General features: G+C 51.5%; 1 protein-coding gene across 2 annotated transcripts; it reads right to left on the reverse strand.

Annotated features, from left to right (window-relative positions):
• Positions 1–18: 18 nt before the first annotated feature.
• Positions 19–25,618, reverse strand: Spata21 (spermatogenesis associated 21). 2 transcript variants are annotated; one of them, XM_021160184.1, is made up of 15 exons: positions 25,410–25,618; positions 24,867–24,999; positions 23,411–23,577; positions 21,515–21,657; positions 18,426–18,597; positions 16,683–16,933; positions 15,784–15,847; positions 9,891–10,354; positions 9,257–9,345; positions 8,328–8,465; positions 5,830–5,901; positions 5,601–5,718; positions 1,283–1,458; positions 611–794; positions 19–184 (listed from the first exon to the last, which is right to left on the reverse strand). In XM_021160184.1, exons 3-15 carry the CDS (start codon positions 23,534–23,536, stop codon positions 127–129), a joined length of 2,055 nt encoding a protein of 684 aa, XP_021015843.1. In that variant the 5' UTR covers positions 23,537–23,577; positions 24,867–24,999; positions 25,410–25,618; the 3' UTR covers positions 19–126. The 2 variants fall into 2 exon arrangements, with proteins under 2 accessions (XP_021015843.1, XP_021015842.1); XM_021160183.1 differs by having other exon boundaries at positions 24,867–25,002.
• Positions 25,619–27,093: the final 1,475 nt, after the last annotated feature.

Here is a 27,093-nt window from a genome sequence, read left to right on the forward strand (position 1 = left end):
GACATCCAATACAGAGGCTGAGCTTCTCGGTGTTTATTGGCTTACCAGACCATGAAAGCAAACTCCCAAATCCAGGCCCTGCCCAACTATCTGCAGGCCTTGAACTGGAGCCATGGTTCCGGAGGGTCAGTGGGTTCGAGCTGGCATGGAGCTAAGCCACTTTCTGCTGTCAGAGCTATGTTCCCTGGGAAGGACATGGGGATATAGAAAGGCAGAGGTGTTTGGCCCTCATCCCATGGACTCAGGGGAGAGGCTTCCAGAAGCAGTGGAGCCAGAAGCTGGGCTAGGGAACCTGATCCCAAGTCCTGAGGACTGCAGGGAGCACCCCCTCCTTCCCAGCTTCTAAGCTTCCCATTATGCAGAGAGCAAAGCCAAGGCCTTCCCAGACTTGGCAAGGAGGACGGTAGGCATCCCTGAGTCCTAGGCCCAGGGATGCAGGATGCTCAGGCTTCTGTAAAGTGGTCCGTTTCTGCCCCGGCCTTCATGGCATTCATCTTCCCTGGAGCGAGCAGTTTCCCAACCGTCTCTTAGATGGATTCCCCAGTTACTAGGCCAGAGGCCTCTTCAACGTCTTAGATGAGCCCAGGAGGCTCTGGCCCTCAATACCCACCTGCTTCCTTGCTGTCCTGGCTGGAAGAAGAGGCCATGAAAGTCAGGGCCCAGGCTTGTGGAGACACACTGATCCAGCACGGAATGGTTATGGCTAGCCTGCTTTCGACGGACTGCCTTCTTGTCCAGCCTCGGGCAGAGTGGGATGCAGGGTACCTGGGCATAGGGGCTCTGCAGATTGGCAGCTGGAATAAGAGGGAGCAAGAGAACTCGGCATGGCCACCTTGGAGAAACCCTAGACTTGCTACATAATAAGCAGAGTAGGTTTGGGCAAAAACCTTAGTGTCTGAGCCTCCAAGTTGGAGAGGATATTGGTATCCGCCACAGAGTGGATGATGACAGGGATGGTGGACAAGGCTGAAGGATGGGCCAGAGTGCAGACTGCCCTCGTCAGCATACTAGCTAGGGTTTCCATTTCTGCAAGTGGGGTGACTGTAGGGCACACATCCACAAAGGACCTTCAAGTGGAACTGACTGGTGGGCTCTCAAAGACAGCCTTGGCACAGGGCTAAGGCAGGAAGGTAGAGTCCAAAGCGTGGAGCTGAGTGCTGTATGGTGTGGACCACCGTTTATTAATAGTTCCCACACAGCTAAGCCATGGCCTCTACCTAGAGGAACTTGGCCACATAGACAGGGCTCTACTCGCCAGCCCAGCCCACGCACTGGCCCTCACCATAGTTCTGCTGCTTCAGCCGGCTCAGGATCCTGAGGACCCTCCGTTCTGGGACTTCTAAGTTTTCTACTTGCTGAGGGTTGTAAGGAGTCTTCTTCCTCTGTCGCAGCCCGCCCATAGCCGATTCCATCTCTCGGGCCTTGGAGGACCCTTCCTTCAGCTTCTTCTGATAGTAGCTAGGGAGGTAACACCCAGCAACTCAGCCTGGTTGTGGGCTTCATCCCTTCCTCCTGACCCCTGCCTCCCAGCTGGCTGGCTGTGTGGCAGGACTGAAGCCCGCCCAGGCATCTGGAGACACGGGCCTCTTAGGAAATATAAGGAAACAGCTCTATCTGCTGTGCATGTCACTTGACATCAGGGCTTGAGGGTCTCCCCCACTGCTAAGATGAGGGTAGAACGTGCATAAGGATTATATGTGAGATGGGACCCGTTAGGTTCCCGGGACCAGCCACTTTGAGGTCAGTGTGTATTACCCACCATCTCTGTTACTGATATCGTCTCTTAGATAACATTTCTGCCTAGACACCAGCTGTGCAGGGCTGGGGCTGTGGTCCAGTTCCCAGAGTGCTAGCCTGGCATGCAGGAAGCCTTGGTAAATAGCTAAACTGAGTTTGGTGGGCCTGTAATCCTAGCACTCAGGAGGTGGTGGATGTGGGAAGCTCAGTTCACAGCCATGCTTGTCTAGGTGTTGAGGTCTAGGCTGTCCTAGGCTATATGAAGTTCTTGTCTCAAAACAATAAAGCCCAGCATGCAGCTGGCTCTACCTCAGCTGAGCTGCAGCTTATAAGGTTGTGTGTGTCAGAACATCTGCTGTCGTCTGCAGACCCGCCAGGCTCCCACCCCAAACTTGTGCTTTGCTCCTAAGAGCTGACATTATATACGTGAGCCACCTTGTCCTGAGCAGTGTCGAGAGTGTTAACCTTGACTTGTCACCTACTGAGCGCATACAACTCTAAAGGACATCGCTGGCTCCTCCCTCTGCTTTCCTATGGCTTCTGACTTGGGTGCCTGGGCAGCTTTGTCTCCCTGCCTGCCACTTCTAGTCCAAGAATAACGTGAACTGTCTGCTTTGAACTGGAGGCCTGTTCCCTAACTGATACGCCCACCAGGTTTCTATACCCAGCTAGACTACAGTGAGCAAAGACGGTATGCACTAGCAACTGTGGACACTCTCAGGAACCCTGCCTCCTGTACATTGTTTCTCAAGAAGCTTTGGTCCGTACAAACCAAAAAAAAAAAAAAAAAGGTATGATAGAAGGGATGCAGAGGGAGAACAGGACTGGAGATGGCTCATGACGAAGAGCACCTCCTCTTCTAGAGGTCGCAAGTTTAGTTCCCAGCACCTACATCAGGTGCTTAAAACTGGTTGTAATTCCAGCTACAAAGGACCTGACATCTTCTGGCACACACACAGAGAGAGAGAGAGAACTGTACCTGAAAAGGGACTGGTGCAGACTACAAAGACCTGTGACCAGCCAGCCAGCCAGGATGTGTTTGGCTTAATGTTCTTGAGACTATCTCATGTAGCCCAGGATACACAGTGTAGCCAAGGATAACCTTAAGCTCCTACTACTCCTGCCTCCAGCTCTTTTTTTTTTTTTTAAAGATTTATTTATTTATTATATGTAAGTACACTGTAGCTGTCTTCAGACACTCCAGAAGAGTGCGCCAGATCTCGTTACGAATGGTTGTGAGCCACCATGTAGTTGCTGGGATTTGAACTCTGGACCTTCGGAAGAGCAATCGGGTGCTCTTACCCACTGAGCCATCTCTCCAGCCCCCTGCCTCCAGCTCTTACATGCTGGAATTAGGGCGCATGCCACCACACCCAACTCACAACTCTCTCTCTCTTTTAAAAATTACTTATTTTTAGCCAGGTATGGTGGCACACGTCTTTAATCCCAGCACTCGGGAGGCAGAAGCAGGCGGATTTCTGAGTTCAAGGCCAGCCTGGTCTACAAAGTGAGTTCCAGGACAGCCAGAGCTATACAGAGAAACCCTGTCTCGAAAAACCAAAAAAAAAAAAAAAAAAAATTACTTATTTTTATCTTACATGCATTGGTGTTTTGCCTGCGTGTGTATCTTTGTGGTAATGTTGGAACACCTGGAACTGGAGTTACACGGACAGTGGCGATTGGCCGTGTGGATGCTGGGAACTGAGCCATCTCTCTGGCCCCTAAAAAAACAACTCTCTTGAAAAGATTCTCAAAGCAGCAGAGGACAAGGAAGATAACATGCTGGGCTGGGCTGTATTGCTCATTGGGCAGGGCTTGCAAAGTAACTGTGAGCAAAGCAAGAATACCATTGGCATTTGTATGGAGGCCACAGAAGTAGTTACCACAGGGTCAAAGAAATTGCCAGACTGTAGGCATCACTGAGCCTTACGGCTTACGCACGTATGCATTGAGGCTGAGATTATGTGTGGTGGGTGGGCGGTCGGTTCAGAGAGTACTTGCCTAGCATGCTCGAGGCGCTTGCCTTGGCCCTTGAACCAGACTAATCAAGCATGGCTGTGCACACTCCCAGCATTCAGGAGATGCGAGGCAGAAGCATCAGAACCTCAAGGGCATCCTCAGCTATGTGTCAAGCCGGAGTCTAGCCTGAGCTACACATGCCCTTAGTGAAATTTGAATTTTTTATTTTTTTGAGACAGAGTCTCACTGTGCAGCCCCACTGGCCTGGAATACGATGTGTAAACCAGATGGATCTCACACAGAGATCCACCCACCTCTGCCTCCTGAGTATAGGTATCAACATAAAATGATCCGCCTTTGGTGACTGGGCACAGTGAGGCATGCCCATAATCTCTAATGCTCAAGAGTGACGGAGTAGCTCAGGTCCCAGCCCAGCTGGGATAACACAGATCCTGTCTTTACAGGGGAAGGAAAAATTTCATTCTCACATCTTCCCCGGGGTATTTTGTCGAGGTCTTTTGCTGGGGCTCAACAGCACCTTCCCTCATAAAGAAATCACAGATTCCTTGCTGGAGGCCCAGGTGGGTGATGGTGTGAAAGAGGAGGAGCAGCCTGCGGTGGGAGGCAAGCGGTAAGAAGGCACTGTCTGTACTCAGACAGGAGGACTCCATTGGCCAGCCACTCCAGGTTCAACCACTGACAGTGCTGGCTGCTTAGACACAGAGGCATCTGTCTTATGCCGGTGCTGGAGTCCCAGCTGACGCTTCCTCACAAATAAGGGAAGAATCGAGTGCAGGGGAAGCCCACCGAGAGGGAGAGACTCGGCCAGCTGTACGTCTGACAAGAGGACTGATGTCCAGAACTTATCATGACCTCCAACGAAAGAGTTAAGGAAACAACTTAAGCCAGTTAAACCGGGCTAAGGATCTGAAGATCGTTCCAAAAGAAATAAAAATGGCCAAGGAAGACTTCAAAATGTGTCCATCATCCCTAACAACTAGAGAAATTCACTTTGAAGCAACTTTGAGATTTCGTCTTAACCCTGATCAGAATGGCAGAGATCGAGAAAACAGCTGATAACAGATGCTGGCAAGGCTGTGGGGAAAAGAGAGACCTCATTCACTAGTGTCACTGATGGCGAGCGCCCGCAAGCTGGTACGGCCACTCTGGAAACAGTGTGAAGAAGTCTTAAAAGAAGCCGAAGCTAAGTCCTGGTCAGTCAGGACAGGAAGCAGAGGGTGAAATTCAGAGACTCCTGTGAGAGAACAGCTGGGCCTTCCACTTCCACCTATCACCTTTTAGCCTGAGAATGATTTAGGCTGTAGTCATCTCTGAGATGCCCACTGCCTGCCCGCCTGCCCATCGCCCTTCCTGGAGGCTGGGCTGCCCACTGCCTACCAATCACCCTTCCTGGAGGCTGGGCTGCCCACTGCCTGCCCATCGCCCTTCCTGGAGGCTGGGCTGCCCACTGCCTGCCCATCGCCCTTCCTGGAGGCTGGGCTGCCCACTGCCTGCCCATCGCCCTTCCTGGAAGCATGCAAGATTCCTATTCTAAGAGTGTTGCAGAGTCTTGTAGGGAAGGATCTCTCCGGTCCTGTAACTACAGAACCAGAAGAACTGCATGTGGGGTTGCCATTACCCTTCCCACTGGGAGAACCTAGCTGAGGCCTTGAAGCCAGCACGCTGAGATGGAGAGGTGGGGAAACAAAACTTCCCTGGTATCATCTGCTCTCCTAGATCCAGCCGTTCCTGAAGCCCCAGCTGATCCTCCTCCACCCAAAGCAGTTTGATTGGGATTTTCTTTCCTTTGCAACTGAGACTCCTAACCCTCAAAAGTCTCCGGGTATCAACAGCACTAGCTGCCCCTCTCTGTCCCCCACCCCCGACAAAGTAGCCCCGCTTACTTAGTGATCTCCTCTAGGGCCAACTCCGGCAGGGCCAGCATTTCCACCAGCAGAGAGAGGATCTCAAAAAAGAGTGTGTAGGGGTTCCGGGGCGACATATCCGTCAGGACATTCTGTTCTGGGATCATGAAGGATAGCCGCCATTACTCTCAGGCACGTCAATGTCCCCCATCAGCCTCCAGGTCCCCTTTCCAGCTCTGACGGCCCAGGGGTTGACCCCTCTGCTCACCCACAGAGCAGAAGAAGCGCTTGGTGTCAGTCATTACAGCCAAAAAGTCTTTGAAATCCACGTGACCATCTCCTGCAGAGGCAAAGAAATGAGGGCGGCCAGAGGCCTTCTGTGGCAGGCCCAGGGATGGCAAGCCAGGTGTGACCCCACTCCTCCCTGCCCCGCCCCACCCCCACTGCCCACCCCAGGGCTTGTAACCGTGATGCTGAGTCAGCAGAAAATGTGAGCTAGAAAAATGACAGTTTTCTGGGTCAGACACTATTGGACCAGGACAGGGATTGTAGGTCAGTTGGTTAAGAGTGTTCGCCTAGCATGCACAAAGTGCAGGATTCAATTCCCGAATACTATATAAACTCGGAGGCAGAGAGACAACGGTTGGTTAATACTTCAAACTCATCTTGGCTACACAGCCAGCTCCACGCACGCCAGCCTGAGCTATAAGAAAATGACTGGGCTTTGAATTCCTGAGAGCCAGCAGTGCGAGTTCAAAACCCACGTCCACCATTTCCCATTTATGTAACTCTGGTCAAGCTTCCGAGCCCCAGGAAGCTTTAGTTTTTATGGAATGGAGACAGTCCTAACAGCTGCACGCATAGCACATGTGCACTAAAGGCCAGGGGTATAGCACGTGCGCACTAAAGGCCAGCAGCATAGCAGGTGCACACTAAAGGCCAGCAGCTGTCATTCCCGAGTGCTGGCGTCTGCATGACAATATGAACGTAGGAAATTCTGGCTAGCCTTCAGAGCCCCGCAGGCCCCACCACACTCCTGTCAGTATCCTCATCTCTTGCCAAGTTCTTCCCTGTCCAATGTGCTGCTCCCTGGCCACAGATGCCCCCGACCCCCATCCCAATCATGGTTCCTTAGAGGTTGAAGGGGTTGTTTTTGGTTTGTCAAGACAGGATTTTTGTGCAGCCTCGGCCATTACTAGAACTTACTCTGGACGAGGCTGGCCTCAAACTCAGAGATCTGCCTGCCTCTGCCTCCCTGGTGCTGAGATTAAAGGCGTGCGCCACCACTGCCCGGCATCTAACTTTTCTCCTTGTTACATTTTATTGATTTTATGTGAGGGGAGGCAATGTGCCTACCACATCCCAGGTGTGGAGGTGAGGTCTCTTTTGGGAGTGACTCAGGCAGCAAGCATCTTTACCAGCTAAGCCAAAGAGGTTCAAACCAGGGCAGATCCCTTACTGGACTGTCGTCTAAAGCCCCCATCACCATGTGGGACACCCGGAACTTAGAAGAGACTCTGAAGATGATCACTGTACACTCTGTCCCCTGCTGTGCCCCAGGGCTCAAGCCAGTGGGAACTCAGTTCATGTTCTCTGGGCTGCTTAACAGTGGACTGGGGAGGTCTCCCATCCTTAAAGACATGCGTGAGAATGCTTAGGACTTAACCCTGGCCACGGGTGGGACTTGAGGCTCAGAGAAAGGGCTCTTACCCTGGTTCACACACCTGGGGGAAGGAGGGGGCAGAACTAGGCCAGAGACCGTTGAAGCCTGGAGCCTTTGTTTTCCCAGGTCAACACCCCTGAAAGTGTGTGTGAGGAGTCTGCAGTGGGGAGCAGTCTTGAGCAGTGGTCAGGACTCAGTTCCTATGTGGCCTGCCTATCCCTTCGTCACCCTGCCACATGCAAGTGCCTCCGGCCCATTTCATGGGGACTACTACTTCCTTCTCCTTTCCCTGACAGCTGTTTAATTTGGCACCACTTGGCTAGAGTGGTACCTCCTCCAGGAAGCCTTCCTTCCTGCCCCCATCTTCCAAGGAGGTACAACTACTGTCCATGTGCTTTGCTTAACTTCCAGGCAATCCTTTATCCTATAGCAGTCACCGTCTGGGGACCCCTTGAGGACAGCAGAGCTGTGTCTTACACGTCACTCACGGATGACATCCCATACTTGTCTGGCTAATGCTAGCAGCTGCTGTCTCCTGCCCCACAGGCGCTGTCCCACCCTTTGCCTGCTTGCCCCATTTTATCTTACAGAACATGAGGAGGGGGTTGCTACTGTCGGCTCTGTTTTACAGACAGAGAAACTGAGGCCTAGCAAAACTTCCGGACTTGATCAAAGCCAGAAGGCTGGCAGAAGAAATGCAAGGCTCACCGGGCAGTGGTGGTGCACACCTTTAATCCCAGCCCTAGAAGCAGGAGGGTCTCTGAGTTCAAGGCCAGCCTGAGCTACAGATCAAGCTCCAGGACAGCCAGGGAAACCCTGTCTCGAAAAACCAAAGCAAAAGGAAGGAGGAAGAGTAAGAGTCATGGGGAACACTTGGTGTGCAGACGAGGACAAGGATTCCCAAAGTCGCCAACACCATTGGTTGGTTAGGAGGTAAGCTCTGGTCACTTCGGGATCCCCAGAAACTGCCACTGCACGGTGGGTCAGGGACCATTAGCTTCCGGATGGAATCAGAGCCTGCTACAGCAAGCAGCCCCCATGGCCTAACGGGCCTCGTGTGGGGCGGCTCCTCTGCAGGACTCAGGGAAGACCTCCTCGCTCACCATTGACGTCAGCACTCATCAGGGCTTCTTCCACCTGGGCTGGAGTAAAGGTGAAGCCAATCAGGAGCAAGATGTTCTTGAGGCTCCGCGCATCCACCTCACCAGGACCGTTGAAGATATCAAAGTAGCTTCGGAAGGCTGTCAAGGGAGACAAGAGTTACTAAGTGGGATGCTCCTGCATCAGCATCGTCTGCATCATCATCTGCATCATCATCACATCTCCTCCATCACCACCACCACCTGCTCCTCCTCCAGATATCTTGTGGCATGTCGTGTATGTGTGGTGTGCTTGGTGCATGCATGCGTGTGCATGTTATGAGGAGGGCAGCAGGCAGCCTCCTCTACTGTCTTGTTTTATTCCCTTGGATCAGCGAGACATTCTGGAAAATCCGAGGAAAGGAGCCACTGTGGTCAAGAAGGACCTTAGGAAGACCTTAGGAAGGAGTGGGAGGTAGGACAGTACACATCCATTCTCATCGGGCCAGCCCATTGTGAGTGAGTTAGGGTCAGGGAGGATGGGGTCCACAGAGACCTCACCCAGGCTGGGAGATGAGCACTTCTCAGTGTTGTTGGTGGGATGGGGTGGGATGGCTAGGAGGGACCTGTTCAGAGCTGGTGGCCCTGTTAAATGGAGAGGGACTGTCTAGGATGGGCAGGGTTCTTGGGGAACCCTATCTCTCCTTCAGGCTTCCTCTAAAGAGGACTGGTGGGGAGGAGGGGGGAGCCCACCTTTTCTGTGTCCTGGGGCCAAATGCAGTTGACCCCCTGGAGACACTGCTTGGGGTAGTGGGGCAGTGGGGCCGTGTTGCAGTGGGGCAGTGGTGTGGGGCAGGAGGGCAGCAGTGTGAGAAAGTGGGTCAGTGGAGCAGCAGTGTGGGGCAGTGGGATGGGGACAGTGAAGCAGCAGATTAGTACTGTGAGCTGCTCACCTTCCTCCTGCTTCAGGGTGAGGTGCTCCTCAGTCCGCTCCTCCCAGCTCTGATACATTCTGAAGAGGCTATGCTCTTCCGGCTCCTGCCTGCAGGAGAATGGGCCCAGGACAGCTGGCAACCATCTCCTGCCTGCGGGTGCTCCTGCCCCTGCCAAGGCCACCCAGGGGCAGGGGAGGAAGACCAGGCAGCAGAGGTTAGGTAGGGAAACTTCCCGGAGGGACTCTGTCGTGTCAAGAAGCCACAAGTAACAGAGAGAGAGAGAGAGAGAGACCCACAGGCCTGAGGCAGGAGCCACAGGTAGTCCCTTTGGTGGTCGTGGGAAGACTGGGGGTGCAGTGCAGGGGTACAGTGCTTGCTTAGTGTGTGAGTCCCCAGCTTCCATCCCAGCATCAGAGAGGGGGAGAAGGAGGGAGGGAGGGAGGGAGAGTGGAAAGGGGGTGGGAACTTGGGGGACACTCCACTGGGAAGCACAGAGAGACAGTGAGAGGAAGACTGAGGGGATGGCCAGCGATGGGGGGGAGAGAGGGGGACTTGGGGGGAAGGGAAAGGGCCAGAGTCGCAGGCCCCACGTTGGAAACAGACCGGAAGCCGGGCCCTGGTAAGACGGCAGGCTAGTGGAGGTGGCTCCTACCGGATCTTGGCATAGGTGAGAGTTCTCTCGTTGCCCTGGGGCAAGAACTCTGGCCATCTCCAGTTCTGGTCCTGGGCAGAAGTTGGCAGGACTGACCCAGGGGACCCCATAGGGATGGGGGTTTGCCCAGGGGCTGGTGGTCTGACCCAGGATGGGACAGTAGCTGGAGCAGAGGTGGAAGGTTCATGCAGGGTCAGAGGTAAGGTTGGAACGGAGCTGCTGATGGGGCCTGAGGTGGACACAGAGGTCACAGTAGTCACAGTCCTGGGGGACCTCCTGGCTGTCAGGCCCCGGGACTTCAGAGTCCTTCTGTGGGTGGCTTCTTCTTGCTCTTCCACCTCCAGTAGGCACTTCATGAAACCCCGTCGGGAGTTCGCAGGACCCTGGGTGCCTGCAGCTGACAAGGCCTGCTGCCGTTGCTTCTGCCCTTGGCCCAGCTCCTTCTTCTCAATGTCTCTTTCCTCCTGAGGGGAGAGGAGGTTACCTGGGATACCTCTGGGCAGCCAGGCAGACAGACAGACAGCCTCTGGGGGATGCTCAGACTGTCCTCTCCAAGTCTCAAAAGCTCAGTCCAGGCGCCATCAAGAGATGGAGTGATCTCTGAGTGATCTGACCCACTTGCCACCTCCCACCTGCACGGCTGTATTCATGAATGAGCCAACTTCCCGCACTGAAGCCTACACAGCTGTGGCCTTACCTCACTATGGATGCCTCAGTCACACAGGTGTCCCAGCAAGTAATGGGCAGTTTAGATACGGTTTCTCATTCGTTACACAGAGCCAGCTATGCCTACATCTGATCCCTCTCAGCCCGAGGCTGGGCAGCCTGGCCCACCTTTCTCCCTCACCCTTTTTTTGGGGGGTGGGGAGGTTCGAGACAGGGTTTCTCTGTGTAGCCCTGGCTGTCTTGGAACTCACTCTGTAGACCAGGCTGGCCTCGAACTCAGAAATTCGCCTGCCTCTACCTCCCGAGTCCTGGGATTAAAAGCATACACTACCACTGCCTGGCTATATATATAATGTATATGACTACACTGTAGCTGTCTTCAGACACTCCAGAAGAGGGCGTCAGATCCTATTACAGATGGTTGCCAGCTGGGAATTGAACTCAGGACCTTTGGACGAGCAGTCAGTGCTCTTAACCACTGAGCCCATCTCTCCAGCCCCTCCCTCACTTATTCTTTTTCCACTACTGTGAGGCCTCAGTGACGGTAGGAGCCCTTGTACCCCGAAAGTGCACCCCTAACTCTTCCTTTAGATGAAGCAAGCCACTACTAGGCATGCTGCATGCCTTTCATCCCAGCTCCCACGGGAAGGTCCTCATAGTCTGTAACTCTAGTTCCGGGGCATGTCGCCCTCTTCTGGCTTCCTTGAGAACTGCATGCTCGTGGTACACAGGGTACAGACACTGCAAACCCCCTCATCCCTAAAGACAAGGAAAATAGGATCATGATGGTAGAGTACCCATGGCTGACAGGATAACTTGAGACTGGATGGTCAGGGGGAAACTGCTGAGTGACATTTAAGTTGAAGCCTGAGTAAGGGCGGCATGTGCAAAGGTCCCTGGGAAATAAGCTTAGCATATATATATATATATATATATATATATATATATATATATATATATATATATATGTTAGAAATCCCACCAGAGTAGCTAGACACAGAGCCTTGTGTGTTTGTTTGGTTGAAGATTCAGGGTCTTACTCTACTAGGAAGAAGTTTGGGCTAGGTGATGGGTGCGGGGAACGGACAGACGGACTCAGAAATGGCTTTGTAGGGCGGGGAAGGATTGCTGATGCACTGGGAAGGGACTGTAGCTGGATAAAAGGAGTCAGGAGAGATTTTTGAGCTAACTCGCACGCACGAGCTCTGGGTGAACAGCTAGGGCATCCTTTGCTGAGGTGAAGACTGGGTCAGGAGTGGGTGGGAACTGGTGGGTGTTGGCCTCAGGACCTCCGAAACCTGTGACATCACATAGGCGGGACCTACAGACCAGTTGCCAAGACAACGGCCACCATATTCCCAGAATCCACTTGGCTCACCTCCCACTTTTACCTGTGTTATGTCATTATTCATACATATAAGGGAAACACTCCTCCCTCCCTCTCTCTCTTCCCCCTCCCTTCTCTTTCTGCCGCCACCTTCCTTACCCTTCTCTCTCCCAATAAATCGCTTACATGTGGAACTGTTTTGGCCTAGTGTGCTGTGTTCAGACTATTGCAACACATCGACAAGACACTGCTCTGGTCCGTAGTCTGAGGTGGCAGTCAGACCTATGGACTGGGAGTTTCTTTTTTTTTTTGGTTTTTCAAGACAGGGTTTCTTTATATAGCCCTGGCTGTCCTGGAACTCACTTTGTAGACCAGGATGGCCTGGAACTCAGAAATCTGCCTTCCTCTGCATCCCGAGTGCTGGGATTAAAGGCGTGCGCCACCATGCCCGGCAGGACTGGGAGTTTCAAGGCACAGTCTGACTTGGAGATGTAGATTTGGGAGTCATCGGAGGGATTGAATGCAACCCTCCAGGGCACACAGAGGGGAGAGTCCGGAGAAGGCAAGGAGGGCAGAGAAGTCCGAATCATGGAGGGAGACTAGGCAGGAGCCAGCTGTGAAGTAGCCTTGAAGTCAGGCCCCTGAGCCCAGGGAAGATGGGCGTGGGAGGGAAGGGGAGCCCCAGCAAAACAACTTCATAAAATCTTTGTGTGCATGGCATATGTGGACATGCGTGTGCCATGTTGGACATGTGGAGGACAGAAGACATGTTGGGGACTCAGTTGTCTCCTTCTGGGTGTGAACCTGGGGCTTGCTTGACCTCAGCTCTGCACGTATTTATTGACTAATGGATTGATCGTGGTCTCACACTCGCTATGTAGACTAGGCTGCCCATGAACTCTGTACCTGACTGCCTCTCTGAATGCTGGCATTAAAGAAAGGCGTGAGCTGTCCCAGCAGGCTACCTGTAAACTGATCTCTGTGTGTGTATTCACACGAGGCAGGTCAGGTGCCATGGTGTGCAGGTGGAAGCGGGGGGGGGGGGGGGGACACAACCTGCTGTAGTTGGTTCTTCTTCTAACCTACGGGTCTCTCTGATGGAACTAAGGTTGTCAGGCTTGAGAGCAAAGGCTTTTACCTGCCGAGCCATCTCCCCAACCCCACCCCATTCCCCCACTAACAAAGCAGCCTGTTTAGCTCAAACTGGTCTTGGCTTCTATATAGAGAGTGACCTTGAGTGTCTGCTGAGAGTGACCTTGAGTGTCTGATGAGAGTGACCTTGAGTGTCTGTTGAGAGTGACCTTGAGTGTCTGTTGAGAGTGACCTTGAGTGTCTGTTGAGAGTGACCTTGAGTGTCTGCTGAGAGTGACCTTGAGTGTCTGTTGAGAGTGACCTTGAGTGTCTGATGAGAGTGACCTTGAGTGTCTGCTGAGAGTGACCTTGAGTGTCTGTTGAGAGTGACCTTGAGTGTCTGTTGAGAGTGACCTTGAGTGTCTGATGAGAGTGACCTTGAGTGTCTGTTGAGAGTGACCTTGAGTGTCTGTTGAGAGTGACCTTGAGTGTCTGTTGAGAGTGACCTTGAGTGTCTGTTGAGAGTGACCTTGAGTGTCTGTTGAGAGTGACCTTGAGTGTCTGCTGAGAGTGACCTTGAGTGTCTGATGAGAGTGACCTTGAGTGTCTGCTGAGAGTGACCTTGAGTGTCTGATGAGAGTGACCTTGAGTGTCTGTTGAGAGTGACCTTGAGTGTCTGTTGAGAGTGACCTTGAGTGTCTGATGAGAGTGACCTTGAGTGTCTGATGAGAGTGACCTTGAGTGTCTGTTGAGAGTGACCTTGAGTGTCTGTTGAGAGTGACCTTGAGTGTCTGATGAGAGTGACCTTGAGTGTCTGTTGAGAGTGACCTTGAGTGTCTGTTGAGAGTGACCTTGAGTGTCTGTTGAGAGTGACCTTGAGTGTTGTGGTTCCTTCATCTAGCTCCCCAGTGATCAGATTCCAGGCTTGTGTCACCACGTCTGGTTTGGGAAGTATGGGGGGGTGGAACCTAGGAGTTTGTTCATGCCACACAAACTCTTATCAACTGAGCCTCATTCCCACTGGCTGTTCTTTTAGAGGACCCAGGCTATAGAACCTCATCCCCACATGGAGGCTTATGACCATCCGTAAGGCCAGCTCCAGAGAATCTGATGCCCTGCTCTGGCCTCTGAGGGAACCAGACATGCTCATGGTGCACAAATATACAGACAGGCGAAACACCCATACATAGAAAATCCAAAGCCGAAAAGAAAAAAATGTAAAAGGATATGTACAGTGTAAGTCTAAGGATTGTGTGGAGTTTTGTCCTCGAAAGTCATCCACGGGCTGGAAAGATGGCTCAGCGGTTAAGAGCATTGACTGCTCTTCCATGGGTTCTGAGTTCAAATCCCAGCAACCACATGGTGGCTCACAACTATCTGTAATGAGATCTGACGCCCTCTTCTGGTGTGTCTGAAGACAGCTACAGTGTACTTACATGTAATAAATAAATAAGAAGAAAGAAAAAAAAGAAAGAAAATCCCCTTAAGGAAGCATACAGTGAGTTCCAGGACAGCCAGGGCTATACAGAGAAACCCTGTTTCAAAAAAAAAAAAAAGGAAAACAACAACAACAACAAAAGGAAGCATACGGAAGGGTCCATAGGCACTAAGGTACATGAGTCTATAGGTACTAAGAAGGGAAGGGAGTGTGGGTGTTGGGGTAGATATTGCTGTACAAATGGAGAGACTGGCAGTGTGGCAGGAAAGGATTTGATAAGTAGGCAGGGGTGGGGGGCTGTGGCTACTGATGACTGATGGGCAGGAAGAGGCTGGAGTTTTTCCTTCCGTGTTCTTCCATGACACTTGCTGGTCTGAAAGGACACAGTGGAGTGTGACTGGGCATCAGCTAAGAAAATCACATATAGTCACTTCAGGCCCCAGCAGACAAAGTGTGCCTGGCTGGAGCATCCTGGACCAGGGTGTGGCTGGGGATGTGTCGTGAAGATAGGCAGGGGTGACAAGGACTGGGTGATGATGCTTCTAAGCTTGTGCCAGGAAGTGGCAGAGCTGGGCAGTGGGGATGGCTGGGAGGCCACAGGCGTTCTGAGAAGCTGTGGCTAGGAGCTGAGGGTAAAGGGCTGATGGGAAGCAGCCTTGAGAAGGAGTCACGGGCTCCAGAGTGGGACCTCATTTCTGACTGCCCACTCAAAGCAGACACACCAGGGCCAGCAGCACACACACGGAAAACCCAGCATTGGGAAGCAGAGGCCAGAGGGGGCAGGATTGTGGGATCATTCTCAGATACATAAGGACAGGCCAGCCTGGGCTATGGGAGGCGCCGGTCTTGAAAACCCAAAAGATGACTTCAGGATGGCTCAGCCGGTAGAGAGACTTGCCACCAACCCTGAGTTTGATCCCCAGGGTCCACATGGTGGGAGGGGAGAACCTCTAGTCCCATGCCATGGGACATGGGAGAAGAGTCTGCTGCTTACACACAGAGTCCTTGCAATTTAAAAAACTTTAAAGCTGGGCGGTGATGGCACACGCCTTTAGTTCCTCACTGCACTGAGGAGGCAGAGGCAGGAGGATTTCTGAGTTCAAGGCCAGTCTGGTCTACAGAATGAGTTCCAGGACAGCCAGGGCTGCACAGAGAAACCCTGTCTCAAAACAAAACAAAACAAAAACCAAACTTTGAGTAAAGTATAATTAAATAATAATTAAATAAAAAGTAAAAGAGAAGAAATATAAATCCAATGTGAGTGTAGTCCAGGCTTACACGCAAGCATTCCAAAGTCTGACTGGAAATGTTTGTTTCCACCCCCTCCCTCCCGAGCTCCCCTCCCCCCATTCCCTCCCCTTATCCCCCATTCCCACTCTGGCGCTACTTACTGGAGGAGGAGGAAGAGGAGGAGGCTGCAGCCTCAGTGTTGCCCTGCTCTCCGCAGCCTCGCCTCTAAACAGAGAAGAAACCGGGTGAGGTGGGGGCAGGGTTGCAGGTCAGGGCTTGCACATTACAAGTCCCAGCACATGCAATCCTGCCCCCTAGCGTGTGTATCCCCCCCCCAACTCCCCGCTGCCTCACCTGAACACATAGAGATCTATAGAACAAAGATGGGGCCCAGCAGCCTATGACCTAAACTAGAGGCTTCAGCCGGCCAGAAACAGGAAACACCTCTCCGGTTTTTGAGCTTTTAGGTTTTTTTCTTTAATCACATTCATTTAACTCAGTTTGAGGTTAGCACACATGTCAGGAGACAATTTGTGAGGATTGGCTTTCTCCATCTACTGGATGACCTACTATGTGGGCCTTGATATCAGGTCACCATACTTAGTGACCAGCACTTTTAACCTACTGAGCTGCATCACTGGCCAGTTATTTGTTGTTGTTGGGGGTGTGCATGCACATGCATTCCAGAAAACAAGTGTGGATGTCAGAGGACAACTTGAACAAATTCAGTTCTCTCCTTCCATCACGTGAGTCCCTGGGGTTTGAATTTAAGGCTTCAGGTTGGCAGCAAGCACCCTTCCCCGTTGAAACATCTCCTCAGCCTTCATCTTGTTTTGAGACACAGTCTCTCATCCACCCGGAGCTGGATGACTAGCTGGCCAGCCATGGTCTCAGGATCCACCTGTCTCCAAGCACGTGCCTCTGTACCCAGCTTTTTATGAGGACGGGCTGGGGGGGGGGCGAAATTCATTTCTGCTCCTAATCTCTGCACATGGACTGCGCTGGCTTCCCCTGGCTTAGCTGAAGAGCTGGGCAGGGTTGGTCCCAGAGAATGACTTACCTGTCCTTGTGTGTTCGAGGTCCCGGTACAGATGGCAAAACGGGAGGGGCCTTCTTTTCTTCTGCAGTCACCTTGGGCTTGGGGGGCACTGCCTCCTGGGGGTTGTCCTTGTGAGTCCCTGAGCCAGGCGCTGGCATGGGCTCTTGCAGCCTGACCTGTGGGCGGCCTGCTTCACTGGGGGAGTTATTCTTCTGTGGCTGATTCCTGGTGTCTGAGGGGCATGGCTTCCCCAGATCATGATCTGTGTTTCCCTGAGTGGGGAGAGGGAGAGTCTAGGAAATCAAGAAGACGCCCTGAGAAGAGCTATCATCTGACTCCCTCAGGAGAGCGTCAAAGGGCAGAGCCCCCCACCCCCACCCCTCCTGTTCTATGGCATATATTATTTTTTTTCCTAAAAATATTTTTTTCTTTATGTGTATGTGTCTGTGAGGATGTATGGCACACATCTGTAGATGGCCTTAGAAGCCAAAGAGGGCATTGGATCCTAGAGTTACAGGGGGTTTTGAGTCACCATGTGTGTTCTGGGAACTGAACTCCAGCTCTCTGGAAAATCAGCCAATGCTCTTAACCACTGCGCCATCTCTCCTAACATGTGGGGTGTGTGAGACAAGGCCTCTCTATGTAGCCCTGGCTGACCCAGAACTCACTCTATAGACCAGGCTAGCCTCAGAGTCCCTCAGATCTTCCTGCCTTGGCCTCTTGTGTGCTGGGATCAAAGGTTGAGTGCCTCCACCATACCCAACCCTCGTATATATTTTTTTTCTGTTTTCTTTCCTTCAGTGTGGTTACTCCTATGACCGGTTCCTAGTGTGTCTTTCAGGACCTTCTTCCTTTGTTTCACTTGGGAGGCAGAGGCAGGTGGATTTCTGAATTTGAGGCCAGCCTGGTCTACAGAGTGAGTTCCAGGACAGCCAGGGCTACACAGAGAAACCCTGTCTAGGAAAAAAAAGGGGGGGAGGGGCTGGAGAGAGATGGCTCAGTGGGTAAGAGCATCGACTGCTCTTCCAAAGGTCCTGAGTTCAAATCCCAGCAACCACATGGTGGCTCACAACCATCTGTAATGAGATCAAATGCCTTCTTCTGGTGTGTCTGAAGATAGCCACAGTGTACTTACATATAATAATAAATAAATCTTAAAAAAAAAAAAGAAAAGAAAAGAAAAGAAAAAGAAAGTCCCAAGCTCCAGCACTCGGGAGGCAGAGGCAGGCGGATTTCTGAGTTCGAGGCCAGCCTGGGCTACAGAGTGAGTTCCGGACAGCCACGACTACACAGAGAAACCCTGTCTCGAAAAACCAAAAAAAAAAAAAAAAAAAAAGTCCCAAGCTGCCCGGTGGCAGTAGCAGTGCACACCTTTAATCTCAGCACTCAGAGGGCAGAGGCAGGCAGATCTCTTTAAGGCCACACACACACACAAACTGATGGACAGACATGTGGACAGGCAGACAGATACACAGCCAGTCTCTTAAACCCAGCACCTCCCAGCATCCTCCATCATAGTGCCCTCGTCCCTGCCCTGTCCTCAGGACACCTGCAGGGACCTCTCCTTAAACAAGACCTGAAGAACACTATGATTCCAAGTGCCTGAACCACCCACCCAGTGGCCCACGGAGACTGAGTGTCGGCCAGCTCCAGTGCACAGCCTCAAGCAAACACAAGCACACCTGTGTGGAGGGCACAGGGGCCCTCCCCCCCCAACACACCCCCATGGTGCCCATGCTCTTCTCCCCAGTCTCCTGCAATTACCTGGCAGCTCTCGGCAAGATGGATCTCTTTGACCTCGGCACTCTGCCATCTCTTCTGCTGGTCCTTGGTCTGCATGACTGGCTGTGGCCGCCCTTCAGAGGTCACAAAATCCCCACTAGGCTGGGCTTGCTCCGGGCCTGCTTGCAGCTCCCTCGGCCCATCCTGGGTTGTCCTTGTGGAGAAAACCGACAGGCTGTCACTTTCACTCAGGCCTGGGGCTGCTCTCCCCGAATGCCAGCCTAGGACTAGGCACACCAGGGATGCGTGTACTTATTGCCTGGGAGAGTAGAGGAAGGACTGACACACTCTCTGATTCTAGGGCTCCTTGGGGTGGGTGTTGGGGAGGTTGGGGTTTAACACTTTCAGTGCTGGTTGTTTTTTCAGAAAGAGAAAGTGTGCGCTGGCACCGCACGCACACCTGTAACCCCAGTGTAAGGAGGGGAGGGGAGAGCTGAAGACTGTTCTCAGCTTCACAGTAAGTTCAAAGCCAGCCTGGGCTGCATGAGATTCTACGTTGCCTCTCTCACGACTACCGAGAGAGAGAGAGAGAGAGAGAGAGAGAGAGAGAGAGAGAGAGAGAGAGAATCACCAGTAACACACGCGCATGCACAGGTGCACATGCGTACATACACACCCACCAAAACATCAGAAAAATCAGAACAGTTGAGAGACACCTCCTCAGATAGGGTTTCCGCTTAGTAGCCTAGGCTGGCCTCAAACTATCAGCCCTACCTTAGCCTCCTCTGTGCTGCGACCCTAGGTGCGGGCCACCACCCTGCCTGGGCCTTCCTCCTTGTGGCTCTTTCGTATGCCTGAGCAGCTGTTAGCGGAGGTTTAGTTCTATATACTCTTTGTGCGCATGCTTCCTTCCTGTGTTTGCATGAGTATGTGGTCAGTGGTTTGTCCTGACATCTCTATATGGACACAAAATATTTTGATCATACTCATTACCTTCGCTCGCCCCTCCCCCTCCCCTAATCCCCCCTCCTTCTTCCCAACTAGCCCCGCCCCTTTTCATTTCATATGTATTTTTCTTTGAAAGAGTTATTTATGTATATGAGTACATCGTAGCTGTCTTCGGACACACCAGAAGAGGGCGCCAGATCTCATTACGGATGGTTGTGAGCCACCATGTGGTTACTGGGAATTGAACTCAGGACCTCTAGAAGAGCAGTCAGTGCTCTTAACTGCTGCCCTTGGTATCTGTTTTGTTTTGTTTTGTTTTTTAATGATTGAGTGAGGGCTACTGACAGGAGCCCAGTGAGAGATTTATAAATGTGTGGCACCTTACCACCAGCTACATCACTTAAGAAATGTTCTCCCGGGCTGGCGAGATGGCTCAGTGGGTAAGAGCACCCGACTACTCTTCCGAAGGTCCAGAGTTCAGATCCCAGCAACCACATGGTGGCTCACAACCATCCGCAACGAGATCTGGCGCCCTCTTCTGGAGTGTCTGAAGACAGCTACAGTGTACTTACATATAATAAATAAATAAATCTTAAAAAAAAAAAAAAGAAAAGAAATGTTCTCCCTCCCCCAGCAACCATAAACTCTGTAAGATCCTCAGGAAGGGTGGGGTCTCATGAGCCTTCCTCCCTTCAATAAACATGCCTTTTTTTTTCTTTTTTTTTTTTTTTTTGTTTTTTTTGAAACAGGGTTTCTCTGTATAGCCCTGGCTGTCCTGGAACTCACTTTGTAGACAATAAACACGCCTTTGAGTGCGCGCATAAAATCCCATATCATAGCTGGGCATGGTGATTCACACCTTTTAATCCCAGTACTTAGGAGGCAGAGGCAGGTGGATCTCTGTGGCTAGCCCTGTTTACTTAATGAGTTCTAGGACAGCCACTGTAGCCTCCTCCAGCCTGAAGCGGGATGGTACAGACCTTGTCACCACTGAGATGGGGCCACCTGGGGTGCAGCTTTCAGACTTGGCTGACTCCTTTTGAAGTGACAATTGCCCTGCTCTTCTGCTACCTGTCTTCCTATAAGCACACTCTCTTAGTAAACTTGCCGGCCTTGATCAGAACATTTGTCTTGGCTTCATTATTTTCTCTTTCAGCCCCAGCTTGCTTTCCAGAAATACCCAGTTCTATATATATATATATATAGAGAGAGAGAGAGACCTTGTGTGTTGGGGGGGGATGGAGAGGTGGGGAGGATGGTAGGTTAACATGCCACAGCAGGCACGTGGAGGTCAAAGGGCAACTTTCAGGAACTGTCTCTCCTTCTATCATGTAATCCCTGGCAACTGAACCTTTACCCATCAAGACATCGTGCTGGCCCTATGGTGTAAGTTTGTCTATGTTTTTATTTATTTATTTATTTAGACACTGTCGTAAGTGATCTAAGATGGCCTCAAACTCACTATGTACCCAAGGCTAGCCTTGGGCTACCAACCCTCCCTCCTCAACCCTTCAAGTGGTAGGTTATAGAGGCCTGTGCCACCAAGGCTGGCCCATTGACATCTTTGTTTTGTTTTGTTTTTTGTCTTTTGTTTTTTGGTTTTTTGTTTTTCGAGACAGGGTTTCTCTGTCTACCTTGGCTGTCCTGGAACTCACTCTGTAGACCAGGCTGGCCTGGAACTCAGAAATCCACCTGCCTCTGCCTCCCAAGTGCTGGGATTAAAGGCGTGTGCCACCATGCCCAGCTGACATTTTTTTGTTGTTGTTGATTCTTCGGTAGGTTTAGTGAATAAATGCTTATTGAGAAGCTACCATGCAGGTGCCAGGGCTGGTACCAGGCAGGAGGAATCTGAAGCTGAACAGGAGACATAAACTCCCCTTGAATAAGTCACGTGGAAGCTGGCTCTGTCTTGGTAGCCGAGAGTAGACAAAGGGTGGATGGAAATAATTTAGTTTGATCAGTGTTCTGAAATGGGTCACAGTTACAGATCAGTGATGGGGCACTGGCCAAGCTAGCATTTTCAAGGTCCTGGGTTTGCTCCTCGGTAGGGTTGGGCAGAGAGGAAAGAGGCAAGAAGATGGGGAGCAGCAGAGAGTCCTGCAGTCACTAGATCTGCCTTAGCCTGGAAAGCTCTCAGTTCTCTCTGGACTCCCTTTCCTAGGGACCCCCCCCCAACAACTCACCTCGGTCTTGCTGAGGGCTCCTGGGTCGGAAGCTCCCCTGACCCGTCCTGGGATGATCCTGTGTGTCGGAGCTCCCTCTCTGGTCCTCTGGAAGCGACAGGCTGCTTTCTGTTGTCCCTTTCAGTGGCATCTGCAAGTCCAGTCTGAAACAGAGATGTGTGTGGGCCAGTGAACTTGACCCAGGCACTGGGGGCCTTGTCCTGTTCCTTCCTGTCCGTCCTCCTGTCAGGGAAATCCCAGAGAGAGGTGAGAGTGAGGCCAGCAGGTAGCCTGGAGAGATGGTGGGCTTGAGTCCACTGCTCAGCAAAAAACTAGAGGGTACCCAGAATATGAGCCAAAGGATTGTGTTGAGGGCTGTTTGAAAGGATGCCAATGCCTGCCACAGTACCACCCTTCCATAGCTGTTTGAGACAATGGTTGTCTATAGCCTAGACTGGCTTTGAACTTGACATCTTCCTTCGCCAGCGTGAATCCTGAAGTTACAGGTGTACGCCACCATGCCGATGCCCCCCAGGCCCCTGGCTTTCTTTCCTTTTTTAAAAATTTGCTTTATATATGTAAGTACACTGTCACTGTCTTCAGACACACCAGAAGAGGGTGTCAGGTCCCATTATAGATAGTTGTGAGCCACCATGTGGTTGCTGGGAATTGAACTCAGGACCTCAGGAAGATCAGTCAGTGCTCTTAACCGCTGAGCCACCTCTCCAGCCCAATGTGTTGGTTTTTCAAGGCAGGGTTTCTGTGTATAGCCTTGGCTATCCTGGAGCTTGAACTTGAGAACAGGTTGGCCTTGAATTCACAGAGATCCTCCTGCCCCTGTCTCCCGAGTGCTGGGATTAAAGGCACATGCCAGCACTACCTGGTTGATATTTTTAGTTTCCCTCTTGGCTCTCAATGACTGGTAGGGTGGACCTTAAGCCAGCTTAGCTCCTGAAAAGTTAGTTAGCCAGCACCATATAGTTTATTAACTCGTGGGTGAAATTGTTTTTTTGTTTTTTTGTTTTTAAAGATTTATTTATTTATTACATGTAAGTACACTGTAGCTGTCTTCAGACATTCCAGAAGAGGGCGTCAGATCTTGTTACGGATGGTTGTGAGCCACCATGTGGTTGCTGGGATTTGAACTCCTGACCTTCGGAAGAGCAGTCGGGTGCTCTTACCCACTGAACCATCTCACCAGCCCGGTGAAATTGTTTTAACAAAAGATTCTGGTGGGAGCCAACTCTCGCAAGTACCTGCTATGAAGCGGGCTTCAACAGACTCAGTCCAGGTAATCCTTACCATGGCACACACAGAAGGCTGAAGCGGGTGCAGAGAACTCATTAAGTAGCAGGATTGGCACCCATGTTTGCTTGCTGAGAAAATGAATGGGAGAAAAGGAGACCCAGAATGTTTGCCCAGCTCTCCTCTAGAAGCCCTGTGAACTGTCCCCGCCCCCCCCCCACAGACTCGCATATTGAGGCCCTGGTTACCCGCTGGTTGGTGTGAGACAGGCAACTGGATTGGGCTCTGCCTCTCCCAATGGAGTCACCTCTTCTTGTTGCAATATCAATATTGGTGGCTTTTTTGGGATGGTTTGGATTAGAGACGTGTTTTGGGTGTCAGGTTGACAGGGGTGGACATACGGTGGTCAGCCTTGCTTGTCAACGTGACTGGATTAAGAATGCCCAAGGTTGGACGCGGTGGCTGGCGTTTGTCTTTAATCCCAGCCCTTGGGAGGCAGAGGCAGGTGGATCTCTGTGAGTTGGAGGGCAGTCTGATCTATAGAGTGAGTTCCAAGACAGCCAGGACTACACAGAGAAACCCTGTCTGGATAAGCAAACAAAACAAAAAGGTAGGAAGTGAGCGACCTGTGCTGGGAATGGAGATCGGAACCAGAAGTGGAGGTCTGCCCACCTGACCGGCTGAGACAGTGGGTTCCGAATCTGTCTTCTTTTTGGTGGAACTCAGGCCAGAACTTGATTGGACTGCTGGAGCGTCCGCCTTGCTCTCTGGGTGTGTGTGGGTGTTTCTGTTTTCCATTGTTCTGGAGCCAGCAGGATTCCCAAAGCGAGGGGCATAAGCTGCAGTTACCAAGGAGACATCCAGTCAAGCACCCACCAGGCCTGAGACCCCATTGCTACACCTGCAGTGCACCTGAACCCTGCCATGATCAGGCTCCAGGGAGGAACTGAGCCAGGCTGGCACTTAACCAGGAGCCAGCCCTATGCAGCACAATGAGCCTGAGAAAGAGGCTCAGGAAACCTGCCCAAGGTCCAGAGTAGGCTCGAACCCACAGCTGGTGCGAAACTGCAGATCTCTACCGCTACCCACAACACAATCCTGCTCTGTCCTCCAGTCCTTCTGGAGGATGCAGAAGAAAGGCGATGCTAGCCTCATCAAAGTGGAACTTGCAGTGCCTTGAAGGACATCTTAGAGCTTTAAAAACACTAGCATAGACTTAAAAGAGAGCCTATTAGGGGGCTGGGGTGTGCAGCTAAATTGGTAGTGAGCTTGCCTAGCATACACAAGCACCATGGAAGACCAGAGGTGGTGGCCCAGGCCTAGGATCTCAGGAGAAGGAGGCAGGAGTATCTAGAGTCCCAAGTCATTCTTGGCTACATTGTGATTTTGAGGCCAGCCTGGGCTACATGAGAACACACAGAGAGAGAGAGAGAGAGAGAGAGAGAGCGAGAGAGAGCGCCAGCCCATGGTGTAAATGCTGCTTCAATACATGGTTTTTCGAGATAGGGTTTCTCTGTGTAGCCCTGGTTATCCCTGGGCTAGCCTTAGCCTCAGGAATCTGCCTGTCTCTGCTATGCGAGCACTGGCATTTCAAGGGTATAGGATATATGGCTGCCTTTTGCCTGCCTTCATTTGTTGTTTAAGGTTTATTCATTTTTAATTTGTGTGTGCGTGTGTGCGTGTGTGTGTGTGTGTGTGTGTGTGTGTGTAAGTGTATGTTTACCATGTGCATGCAGACAGGCTCCCAGCAAGGGCAAAGGGGGTTCAGATCCCTTAGAACTGGAATTACAGGTGTTTGTGGCCACTATGTAGGTGCTGGGTACCCAGATCCTCTATAAGAAGAGACAGAACTCTAACCACTGAGCCATCTCCTGCCTTCTCATACATTCCATCCCCCACCCCCTGCTTTAGCAGACACACAGAGCGCATGCTCTGATCATTGAATTCAGGTCCCCATGCTTACAAAGCAAGCTGTTTGTTTAATTGAATGAGCCGTTTACGCAGCCCGAGCTCCTTTAGGGTGACCTCAGCACTGTTTCTACCGTGCTGTCTTGGCTGTGTTTCACATTTCCTAGGTCTCCAAGGTCAACACCCCCACTCCCAAAGCCCTCCAGGGAGAGCCCATGACCTGAAGGATCTCGGGGCCTTGTCCTTTCTAAGCCACAGCAGGCCAGCTACTGCCTATGGAACGGCCTCCTCTCTGCTGGAAGTTCTTGAGCTGTCTTCTCTTCACAGCCCTGTGAGGTATGGCTCAGCTCTTCCTGCTGGATAGAAGAGGAAACAGTAGCTCAGAGTCGCCCACCTTCTTGCCCAACACCACGTGACTCATTTCCAAGGAAAAGGATTCCAACCCATATCTGCTAGACTCTCCAGATGGCGCTGCTCACAGGGTTGTCCTGCCTCCCCTCTCATGAATGCCTGGGCCGCTCATTCACTGTTTAAGGGTGACCCCATGTACCACTCAGGTGCCAGGCCTTGGGGACACCATGAGTGCCCTGCTCACCCAAGGGATACAGAGGATATGTCCCCTGATAATTTGTGCTGACCCAGCTTTCTCCTCTTGCCCCTCCAACCCCTTCTGCTGTCTCACCTACCTCCCCACAGTAAGCCAAACCCAGCTCCCCCCATCCTACCCGGTGGGAAGTGTCCAACACCAGACCCCCCATCCCACCTGTGGGAAGTAGCAGCTCCTGGCCCACTTCGGCTCTCAAAAGGCACCAGCAGTTGTGGCTGTGGCTAAGTTTCTCTTTCTTCCCCTGTGGTCTGTAACTTCCCCCCACCTTTTTCCCATTAAGGCTCCCCTAACCATCCCTCCTCTCTGGAGCCGTCCTGCTCCAGAGGGGGCTTGTCCCTTCTGGGAAAAATCTCCTCAGACCCTTAGCACCCTTCCTTTGTTCACTGTCTCCATCCCAACCCCGGAATCCTCAAGTCTCTGTGTTCCACAAATCACAGATTTAAGGGAACAGAAGCCCCAAGGAAGAGCAGACCCTATCTGTAGCTAGCTGATGGATTAGACAAGGAGGGGGAACCCCTGGCCAAGGACACAGACTCAAAGGACAGAACTGGGACAGGAATGGCAAAGACAGACTTCATCCTTCTTCCAGAGCGCCTGATCTCTCCCCGACCCACCCCTGCCCCTTTCTTTTGGTTTTTCGAGACAGGGTTTCTCTGTGTAGACCTGGCTGTCCTGAAACCCACTCTGTAGATCAGGCTGGCCTCAAACTCACAGAGATCTGCCTGTTTCTGCCTCTTGAGTGCTGGGGTTAAAGGAGTGTGCCACCACTGCCTGGCCTGATTCCACTTTTTTGTTAGCAGCTTAGTTGAACTGTGCCTCATGTACCATACAGTCTGATTATGAAAGTCTACCTATGGGACTGGCAAAATGGCTCAGTGTTCTGTAAAATACACACACACACACTAAATAAAATGTAATGAACTAAAAGAAAGAAAGAAAGGGATAAAAGAAAAGGAAAGAAAGTTCACTGTCATTCAGCGCCTGTTAGTACAGTCACAGGTTGGGTTCCCTTGTTAAAACATGATGACATTTGTGTCAGCCCATAAGGAATCTCACACCCCTTGGCTGTCACCTCCAGCCTTCTATTGGACTTCATTCCTTGGCAACCATCTTTCTGGTGCTGTGGACTTGCTGTTCTGGGCCTTTAACAGAAACTTGCTCAAACAGCTTAGCAATGTTCTCAGCCTTCATCTTTGTGATGGCAAGCTTCCAACTGCCCCTCCTTTAAGAAAATAGAAAACATTGATTTTGGGGTTATTGTTGGGGTCCAGGAATTTTCACACAAACCATACGAACACTGATCTCAGTTAAGCAACAATAATTTATTGAGGGGGGCTGGAGAGATGGCTCAGCAGTTAAGAGCACTGACTGCTCTTCTGAAGGTCCTGAGTTCAAATCCCAGAAACCACATGGTAGCTCACAACCATCCATAATGAGATCTGATGCCCTCTTCTGGGATGTCTGAAGACAACTACAGTGTACTTACATACATACAAATAAATAAATAAATAAATCTTTAAAAAAATAATAATTTATTGAACACACACCCTGAGACTGACTGATCAAGACCACAAAAAAAGGGACTTGGGAACCTATTGGTCTGTTCTTAGAGCAGGATTTTTATAGGAAAAGAACAAGTCCAGAAGTCCAGAAGGGTGGAGGCAGTACTATGTTTTGGCTAGCTAGCTAAAGTATCATCAGCTGACTCTCAAGCTGATTGGTCCTGAGTGAGGTAAGAGGGTTGGTGGACGGGTGGTGGACAGCAGACTTCCAGAGCACTGAGATAACGGCGCCTAGGTAGTACAGCCATAGTGTTATGATCGTGGAGGAGAACGCTTCA

Source organism: Mus caroli, unplaced genomic scaffold (assembly GCF_978045245.1).
Source record: "Mus caroli unplaced genomic scaffold, Mus_caroli_1 scaffold_6, whole genome shotgun sequence".
Lineage (NCBI taxonomy): Eukaryota > Metazoa > Chordata > Mammalia > Rodentia > Muridae > Mus > Mus caroli.

What these genes read in the sequence shown, in the direction of transcription:
- Spata21 (XM_021160184.1), bottom strand. Translation starts at nt 23,536, where the DNA reads ATGGAAAACAGAAACACCCACACACACCCAGAGAGCAAGGCGGACGCT. An exon ending in GAGCCCTCAGCAAGACCGAG is followed by an intron (nt 18,598 to 21,514) that starts GTGAGTTGTTGG and finishes TTTCTCCACAAG; the next exon opens with GACAACCCAGGATGGGCCGA. An exon ending in CACCCTGAAGCAGGAGGAAG is followed by an intron (nt 8,466 to 9,256) that starts GTGAGCAGCTCA and finishes CTCCCTTGACAG; the next exon opens with CCTTCCGAAGCTACTTTGAT.